Source organism: Microchirus variegatus (genome assembly GCF_963457635.1).
Source record: "Microchirus variegatus genome assembly, chromosome: 18".
NCBI classification, from domain to species: domain Eukaryota; kingdom Metazoa; phylum Chordata; class Actinopteri; order Pleuronectiformes; family Soleidae; genus Microchirus; species Microchirus variegatus.
This window is the reverse complement of record NC_139819.1, coordinates 10,261,637-10,271,792: the sequence shown is the minus strand read 5'-3', so window position 1 is coordinate 10,271,792 and position 10,156 is coordinate 10,261,637. Positions and strand designations below refer to the sequence as shown.

Here is a 10,156-nt window from a genome sequence, read left to right as displayed (position 1 = left end):
AAACAAGAATGCCACTCTTCCTATCACAATAAGTGACAATAGGGTTATGGAAGAAGTGGAATTTCAGTTTGAGCACCTTGTGTTCAAAACATAAAACTGACACAAAATCCTATATAATTGCAGGTTTGTGATGATACCTGGGTTATTTCAAACACATCCACATTAATACAACATTTATTTTAAAAACCTAAGCAATCAACCGTGGAAACAGGCACGGTCACTTTGCCATAGAATAAAGTGTATTATTCCTTTAATTTGCAACATTGATAATATGTGGGGATTCATTAGGGGGCTCAAAAGTAAGCATCAGCTCTGTTGGAACAATTACTCCTAATGGCGGTTGATGCAGCTTGTTTATGAGCTTGAATTCTATTGAGGAATGTAACAGTTCCTGCTGTTGTTAAGACTAAACTGAACAGGAGGTCTGGGTGAGTAAACAGAGTTCTGGACAGCTTATGAGGTTCTTACCTTTAAATGTGTCACTGTTTCCAGTGGGCCTCCCACAGAGACCCACCCCAGGTCAACTGGAAGTAAGCAAAGCTTCGGTCAAAAAGTGCCAATCTGCAGATGTTCACATCTCAAACCAAGTTATTTGTTTGCGAGTGTTGCATTTGTGAGTCAAAATTTCCTTTTCCTTCTTTACACAATTTATAAAAATGAAATTTGTTGAGAAGTCAACTCCATCTGTTTGACTTCTCTGCCAGTTTTCTTCGCTTGTCCACCCCCCCCCCCCCACCCTCCTTTCTGTCGAGCCACACAGCGCTGATATTGTACTATGATGCTTATTTGTTGAAGCCATGTGTGTACATTCAGAGGAACACACTTTTCCTGTTAACAGTGGAGGCTGAACCCACTTACAAAAAATTACAGCCTCTCAGGCCATTTCTGCAGACCAGACCACAGCCTTGTCTAAATATCAGTCAGCTGCAACGCTGTTTATCCCAAATCTCAAGGTAAATGTTGGACAAACACCCACGTGGACTGTTACAGGTCCAAATCAGGACGTTACAACTGATATGACTTAAAGTTAAATGACTTAATATTCGTCTAAAAAAACTTGCAGTTACTTTTTTGGACCTGATAAAACCTGATTTATGCACACCAAAGTTCCTATGCCACATGATTACATAGACGATAACTGGACGACTATTTCAAGAATCCAAAAGAAACTCAAGGAACTTTTTCAGACATGTACTTGAGGTATATGGGGTTATATGGGCTGTGTGTGGAGAGTTTACCTATTCTGATTAAATCAGTCAAACAAAAGCATTCTCTGTCTCGTGTCACGATTCCTTTCGCCCACGTCTCCGGTGCCGCTGGATGGATGGATGGAGCATGATGGAACTGGAACTCTTGGATCCTCACCGAGGCTGCTCTGATTGTGCATACAAAGCCAGTCGGAAATTGGGTGCGGTAAACAGAGGCCAGGCAGTGCTGCGGCGCTGTCAAACAGCTCGCCGTATGATTGAAGACAACCTTGAGCTAGAACATAAACATCCCAGCAGGCTCTCGTTGTGCACTCAGCCCCTACAGCTTCACAGGCAGCCATGATGGATCAGTGGAGACGGCAGCTGGGTCAAGATGGAGGAGAAGGGGGATAGTTCTGTGAAGATATTGGGAGTGGCACCTGTACGAGGGGTGCAAAGACAGTGGAAATAAAAGTTATTAACACAATACTCCAAGTCCTATTTCCATAGCTTCTTATGTTATCTGGCAAACACAAGCTGAGCTGTTATGTCCATTATTATGTCAATTACTGAACTAAGAAACTAGCCGATTTTGGAAAACAGAGGCTTTGTGTGGGCTTCAGGAGATTGTTTTTCTGTTCTTCTTTCCATGTTTGAATACAGCTGTTATTGACTCAAAGGAAGAGAAGATACAGGCTGATTATTTCTTAAAAAAAAATAGAAATCTTAGATCCTGATGAAGTGTTTCCACTTAAGGATATCAATATGTTGGCATATTTCAGCCTCAACTGTAATCCACCTGCAAATCATAAATAAGCGCATGAACCAAACACAATTCCCCCCCTTTTATTCTCCATGGCCGCTGGCCAGCCACCAGCCTTGAGAGGTGTGAAGGCCCCCGCCTGGGGGGGGGGCAAAGAAGGTGATTGCCTGATGAAGTCATTCTGGGATCGATGCCCGAATAACTCCACCTCCCAAATGAATGCTTCATCTCCTTTCCTCATTACAGAATCCATGTGGATCTGGAAGAGGAGGAGTGAAACATTAATTACCAGGTTCCCATGAACTACACAACAACTACTAGTTTAATTTTTAACCTGTGGAAAGTATTTTGAAAAGTTTGGCACAGGCAGTGAATAGATGAGCTGCCACCACTCGTTTGGAGTGTTCTCTTATTACTGCTGCTTTCATTTAAAGAGCAAAGTCTGAATAAACTGGTTGTCCCGATTGCTCAAAAAAGACTAAATTACTGCCCTGACTTCACTAAATTAGAAGAAGCTGATTTGGAAGATGTTTCTTCCTGCTTAGTATAATTGCTAAAGTGAATAATTAGTCCATCTGATCCACATTAGCACATGATGGTAAATAGTAAAAAAAAAAAAAGGGAAATATGCTCATGCTTGCTTGGTCAAGGGTGTTTTGGCATCTTATGTGCATATGCATTTCATTAGTTCACACAGATGCTTGCAATATAATCTCCCGGAGCATTTTTACTGGCATATCTTTACAGCCGCTGCACTACAGTATATTCGAAGGGGAGGGCTATTTTCCACAATGACCCTGTGGCTCTTTGTTGGAGTCCCACAGAGTTACCGTCATGACAACAGCCTGGAAATGTCTCGCACAGATATCGTGCAGCAGTTATTACACTCCTGCTCGCTTTAAGGACACATTCCACTGACAGGCCTGCTTCTATTCCGAGGCATTAGGGGGCATCGCAGGCTAACTTTGTTTGCCTAAGACAGGTTTCCCCACTCAAGACACCACACTGGGGATATCTGATTACCAGTGAAATGATAGGATTGTTGCAGTCGCCACACCTATATACCCTTCCTGCTTATTCTGAAGAAAAATCAAAAATGTTGATGGGAGGGAATATAATCTAGATAACCTTGTTTAGATACAGATCTTTTGCATATTGGCTGTCCTAAAAAGGGTTTTTAGAAACTTAAAATTTAAGAAATGTAATCTTTGGAGTGTAAGTGTGTTTAGCATCTCTGTTATTTACTGATATAGTCTTATACTCTCTTATTTTATGTATTTGTCTGCGCACCTGTGTGCACCATGTAACTGTGTCCTCCTTTTTTTCCCTAGCTGTGTTTGTATATGTTTGTATGTGTTTGGATCTTCCTGGCGTGGTAGTGTTTACAATCACCAGCCAATCAAGTGACGGACAAAAGGTCAAATGAAGCAAACGGGACAGGACCACCCACGTGGCCAAATAGGAAACAGCCATGTAATTGTGGGAGATGTTTTTCCAATGCTGAGCAGGGTGACGATGCAATCTTCTTCTTGTTTCCTTCCTTAGTTTAGTTCTTTTCATTTTCATCATAACAAAGACAATATCCTGGATTTTGTCCAGAAAACTTTCCCCACCTGGACTGAAGATGGTTAGAGGCAGCCAGAGGAGTCGCTGCTGCGCACAGAAACAAAACAAAACAGGGCCACTCATTCACTGCCATCACATCCACCTACATGGGTAAATTATGACTTTATGGTGGGCTGTTGTGTCGTTTTTCCACATTAATTTAGCGTTATAGTGAGTAAAATGATTTGAAATTCGCTTTAAATGAATTGAATCATAGCTACCGAGCAACAACAACAACACTACGTTCAAATCACACAAAAGAAGGTAAGACAGGAAGTTAGTCGGTTGCTAATTTAAGCTAACGCTAGTTAACGTCCTGTTGAGTGAAAAGCTAATATTTGAAATTCCACGGTCAATATTCTTCACATTTTAGACTCGGTAGTTATATGTATTATCATTTTATTGATATTAATAACATATTTCTTGACAAACAATTCAGTTGTAGCCTATGAGGCCACGGAGCACAACTTTACGTTGTGTGAGTGTTACAGTGTTTATGTTACAAATAAAACTCAAGCAGTTAAAAAATACTTCCCTTTTTTTGTTTACCATATTTAAATATGGACTATCGGATAAAATCACCTTAATCTTCTATATTCGTACTTGACTCTCTCTTGAATCATTAAAAGGGTTAGTGGCGTTTCTATATATTATACGATAATGACAGGTGAGGTGATTTGTTTGATTGTTTTGATCAGTGAAAGTCTCAAATACTCGGCTATTTGCACAAATGTGACACAGCACTGCCTATTTGTTGCAATCTATACGTAGCAGCTCTCGTGAGTATAGAAAGGCTGACAATGCTGTGCTGTAATTTGAGACTCAGCTGCTAAAATCACGGTGGTGATATAAAGTTGCAGGTATGACATGCCTCGACTCGGCCTCCATCTGACCCACCATCCATCCGTGTATATTGTTCCACACTTACAGCTCCTCTCCGGTTATTGCTTCTCCCGGGCGCCAGGACAGCATGTGAAAAACCATGTGAAAAAACCCAAAACACCAAACGCACCGGGCTGGTTTGGCTGTTCCCTGAAGTTGGGATATGCACACGAGGTCCCCTCTGCCTGGGTGGTCTCTCTACTTTAGTGAGCTGTTGCTAAGCAGCTAATAATAGTCGTGTTTGCTGAGTAATTTTTGCCCTTCTGGAACCAATCAGATGCAAGAAAGTCCTGCAATCTGACAGCCCTAGAGGCGGGATCTGGAGTCTTTTTTCCTCCCTCTCACCCCTCCTCCTCCTCCTCTGCCTCCAAATGGAGAGAGGTCTTTTCTCCTCTTCTATTGAATCTCAGAGTTGGCCGTGACGCGCGGCCCAAGGGAAGACCACATCGATCTCCACCAGAATGCCACCACGACCATCGAGCTTTCTGACCAGACGACTCGTGTATGGGAATCACGTTGCGCACGTCGCTTTTTGAAAGAAACTTAACTTTTTTTCCAGAGACTCGGTGAGTGCGGTGGAAGCGGCGGAGACCTCCGGATCACGAAATGTTGGGATGGAAGGCGCAGACTTTGACTCGCCGTCTCCAACAGGAGTATGAAGTCCTACTTCACGGGTGTGAGATCTCCGAGAGTGAAACTCTGCTGCTTTGGGATATCGCTGCACGCTTTCGGGGAAATACCATAAAGTGGGAAACGGTAACCCTCTCGCAGTCCCCGCAACATGGCCTCGGCTGCTAATGCGCCCTCCGAGCAGGAAAACAGAGACCCCGATCGGCCGAGAGTAACGCGGAGGAACAGGGGGGACTATTCCCGCAGCACGCCGCTGGATTTGGAGTATTTGCAGCGGCCGAGTTACTGCGATGCCGGCTTTGCTTTGGAGCAAATATCAGAGGTGCGTAACTCCTGTCGTAGCCGAGAAAGAGCTCCATGCTCCCGGTTTCAATGTATCAGCCATATAAAGTGGCCAAACTATGTCCAGTCGCTGCTAGGTAACGGGAAAGGCAAGGGCTGGAGGGGGGTACGCACGGGGGTGAGACAAGGTAGTACCGAGCCTCAAGTTGTTTTCTTTTATATCAGACTTCTTCCTGTGCTGCCGGCTTCTGCTCAAAGATGCCGAGCGAGTTAGATGCGCACATACAACCACAGGATTGTTGCTTATACTGCAACATCCAGGCAGTCCCGTCCTATAACGGTCCCATCCACACACACTGCAAAACACGCAGCTTCCACCCGCAGTCACGGCACAACCAGGGGAACTCTTTCACAAACCTCAAGCTGCACATAAGCGGCGTAAAACGTTTAACTGGATGAGATTAATGTAATAAAGTTTGTGTAACAGTGAGTGACCATGACCGACTCTCTTTGGAGGGGAAAAAAGAAAAACAGTCAAATCCATGTGGCTGCCCTCTTTCGTTCACAAATATTGTGAGACTGGGATGGCTCCTCCACTCCCCATGCAGGCCGGAACACACGGGCTGGAGTGTGTGTGCGCGCGTGTGTGCACAGAGCCTCTTCTGGCATAAACATTGACCTTGTCAGGACCAGTAGTCCTCACAGAGACCAAAACCTGGTCTAAATGAGGTGGAAACTGAGAAACATCTGAGAAACTGGTTAAGTTTTTCGGGTTTAACATTTGAACTGTGGTTAGGGTTAGTCATTAACTGGTTGTGTTTAAGTTATAGGGATAAAGCTTTGTTTTGGCTGTCCAAAATGTCAGTGCAGTGTGTGTGGGTGTGCACATTGTCTTTGCACTTGATATCACAGTCTGATCTGTGGGTGTTGGCGTATAATAAGTTACTCCTTAAATATAGTGTCTGTGTTGTGCAGTAGTAGTTGCCATACTTTTTGCGAAATTGACACAAGGGTGTTGTGCATTGTATGTTTGTGCCATGATGGAGACCTACACGACCTTGTTGAAATGAAGTCATCACTGTATCAGTGAAGTGACAGAAGTGGAGCAGCCTGTGTGCAGATGATCTGCAGGGAATGAAGATGTCTTTCCTTTGCACACATCCTGCTAAGGTTACAGTTTATACATGTTACTGATATGACACAACTGGTGTCTCTCGCCCTGGGGAGTCCCTCCAGTGACAGATGTGTGTATTTTTCGTCACTTTAGCTTAGCAGAGTGAGACAACCATTGTGTTTTCATGATTTTTGATCACAGCTCCCATTCATGTCCGTTAAAATCCTTCTTTGTGCAGCGGTTTGTCGTCTCACGGAGAATCATAACAACTAGCCATCTCAATTGGGGCCTACAGTAAAGTTATTTAATAGTATTTCTCTTTGATATTAACACATACACCACATGTGGCCATCTTTTTTTTTACCTGTATGACAGTAAATCTTTTCTGTTAAACCCAGCACCTATCCAGGTAAGTACTGATTTTTGTGTTTGAATTGAATTAATTGAAGGACTCTTGTTTTTTTTAGGGGAAGGCGACTGGGAGGAAAGCACCTCTGTGGCTGAGAGCAAAGTTCCAGAGACTTTTATTTAGGCTGGGCTGCTACATACAAAAGAACTGCGGAAAGTTTTTGGTTGTCGGCCTCATGATTTTTGGAGCTTTTGCTGTCGGCTTAAGAGCCGCAAATTTGGAGACGGACGTGGAGAAACTCTGGGTGGAAGGTAAGACACTATGTTTATTTCTACTGTTTTTGACCGAAAGCTGCGAGAACTGTTCTGTATTTCACTGTTCTTGAGCTATATGACTTGATAGTGCATGTTCTAAAGCGCATAAGATGGTTTAGATTGGAAGAAGACAGAGTTATTGCTGCAAAACTAGCCTGGGGAATTGTTTATTGTTTACGCCCTGGCAGGTGGCCAAGTGAAGCTTGCAAATCATTTTATATATCCAGCATTTGCTGCATGTCAAACCATGTGAGATGCACACACAAGATGTGCAAGATGTGGCTGTAACTGCTCGCAGAAGTAAGGTTGTAATTAAGTTCATAAGCAGCTTTTGGGGTAGAGGAAATTTTTGTCAAAGCCGCCATTTTGTGAGAGAGTGTGTGAGTGTGTGTGAGTGTGTGTCTGCCTGCCTGCCTGCCCCCAGCAGTTGAATGCTCAGAGACTGTGTGTGGTCCCATTTTGGACAGCTCTCAACTTTCCAAAAAGATTTGTCTCCGGCTGCAGGGAAAACGTGGAGTGAGGACAGGAACTTGTGTTTGTGGAGTGGATGTCCTACTCGCTTGTTGATTCTTTAAAGACAAGAAGGAAAAAAACAACTTATGGAGAGTGAATTTTTTCGAGGAATCGGGAACTGTGCTTATGGTCGGTGCTTGGGGGGTAAGGGGAAGGGGCTGTGCTTTTTTCCCCCTTCCCTTTGATGTGCATTCCTGCACTCAGGGCCAGAGTGTGCTGTGGGAGTCATGAATGGAGGAGCAGACTTTGCCGCTGAGAAGTTGAACACATATTTTTGGTCATATTAAAGAAACAAAACATTGTTATTAATGCATAGTTTTTGTTCTATGTGTGTGTGCTTTCCTCCTCTCTCAAACTACCCTCTACAAAATAAGGAAAATGGAAGATCCAACATGAAAGCAAATGATTTCTGAGCAGATCAAACACTCCTCCTCAGGTTGTTGGTCTCTCCTTGTGTGTTGCTGCTTCAGGGGTTTGACAGACAGCGTGTTCTTCTCATGTGTGGTGCAGGCGCAGTTGGCGGCAGTTAAAGTCAGGGGAGAGCTTCCTCAGTAGAGGACTCCTGACTGAAGTCAGAGGAACACACTGTTTTCACTCCCTTTTCACCATTTCAGGCCATGGTCATGTGTGCTACAGCGAGGAGGCACCATATCAGACAGAATGGCATTCCATGCTTGACAGTACACCCGTTCAGTTATTGGAAATTGAGGGTTGTAATGGATTAGTTGAGAAATCGGCTGAGAGAAAAGTAACCGCTGACGTAAATTCTGCATATATCAAATAAAATTATGGAAATGCTTGGAAGGGAGCAAACTGTCGACGTTTTCTGTTTCATAGTTAATGGAATCGCCGCTTTCTTTTTTGAGAAGAAAGCCAACTAAGACGATGACTGTTATGTCTCCTCTATATCACTATTGTTCTATCTGGAAGAGTTTATTGGAATTGCTAATTGGGGCCAAAGAAGGAGGTCAAAGAAGGACAGCAGTACAAGTAGTATTTGAATTACAAAAGTTCTTTTAGGTTTTTTTTTGCAGCAAAGATTAGTTCTCAAGAGTTAAAATATCTGGATGGATTGAATTAACTTAATGAGACGCAAAAGTTCATTTGTGTTTGCAGATTCTCAAAATAGGTTTGCTATTATGGGCCCTCAGTAACCAATTGTGTTTGTTATTATTAGACATGTTGTTTTCAAGCTGGAATAGACAATTTTCTGTCCTTAACTTGTCACTGTATTGGCAATAGATGTATCCCCTATAGGTCCTAGTACAGTAGTAAGTACCATGTAGTATCATGAAAGGTGCCTATTATGACACAAAACAACACTGACTCCTGAGAAAAGGCTCTTTAAACGCAAAATAATAGAATAATAATAAGAATAATTTTACAAAAGACGTAATAAGCACTAACTCGTGATACAGTGGTTGCATTTGGTCAGACTTCCTTCCCCTTTGTCTTTCATAGAAGTTATTTCAAAGAACATGACAAACGGCTGAACCAAAGTCTTGTGACCTCCTGTTAGACATTTACAGCATGGATACACACACTGACTCGTACAGATACACAGAGATCTGCTCGCACACACTCTCACACACAGACACTGACAAAGAGACTGGGCTGCCGTGGTTTCCTAGGTCCCGGTACGTGAGGGGTTCCAGATGTTGGTAGGGAGAGATCTGTTTGTTTAGATTAGACTGCACAGCTGAGGGATAGATTAGTTCTGCCTGGACTGTGTAACGTTGTGCTGGGCCGTGCTGGGGGACTGGCCCATCGTCCGAGAGGAAAAAGAGGAGAGAGAAGAGGACAGAGCGGCTGTTTATGTTTCATTTGGAACTGCCCTCAGCAGGCGACCCATGGACGACCCCGCTTGGAAGCTGTGTGGCCTGTAGACGCACGCACACACACAATACTCCCATCTCATATTTGATCTCTCAATTCCCTGACAATTGACTGGAGCAGTGTTTTTACATTTGTGATCTCATTTCTTGTCTGTCATCACCTGCTCTCTTTTGCGTGCAGGAGGTGGCTGACGTCTACAACAGACAGCCATTAAGTGCGCACCGGAGTCTGTCGGTGTGTTTATTCTACGCTCTCTCTCACGTGCCACAGCCTTTGCGGGGATCGTCTCTTCTCACATCTTCTCACACCAGCGCTCACTCAGCACTGTTTATAAACACTCAGACACAGGAAGTTCTGTTTATTAGACAACGCGACAGAGACCAATTGGGAGTCAGATGCATGGCTGCACAAAGGAGAGAAACTGTCTAACAGTTAGTGAATTATAGTGATAGTAATATTTTTTTATTCCTGTGTAGACAGCCTTCTAATGCACCGTGTGTATTTAGTACAGATTGCATCTACAGCGCAGATAAGCGCTTATGTTTATATCCACTGTACTATTTTCCACTCACAGGAAATTATTAGCTGAAACAGGAAGTTGTAGTATTGTGGTCTTCTAGTTTCACTCTTGCCACCACACACTAAATGTGACTTTCCTCAGTGTCTGAACTCGTGCCCATT

At 43.5% G+C, this 10,156-nt stretch overlaps 1 protein-coding gene across 1 annotated transcript in view; it reads left to right on the top strand.

Annotated features, from left to right (window-relative positions):
- Positions 1-5,218: 5,218 nt before the first annotated feature.
- The window catches only part of ptch1 (patched 1), a gene marked incomplete at its 5' end in the record, with an annotated part of 43,777 nt that continues 38,839 nt past the window's right edge, over positions 5,219-10,156 (top strand). Inside the window, 2 exons of the mRNA XM_083905169.1 lie at positions 5,219-5,389; positions 6,931-7,123. Of these exons, the coding sequence (XP_083761295.1) occupies positions 5,219-5,389; positions 6,931-7,123 (364 nt within the window). The remainder of the gene's footprint in view (positions 5,390-6,930; positions 7,124-10,156) is intronic.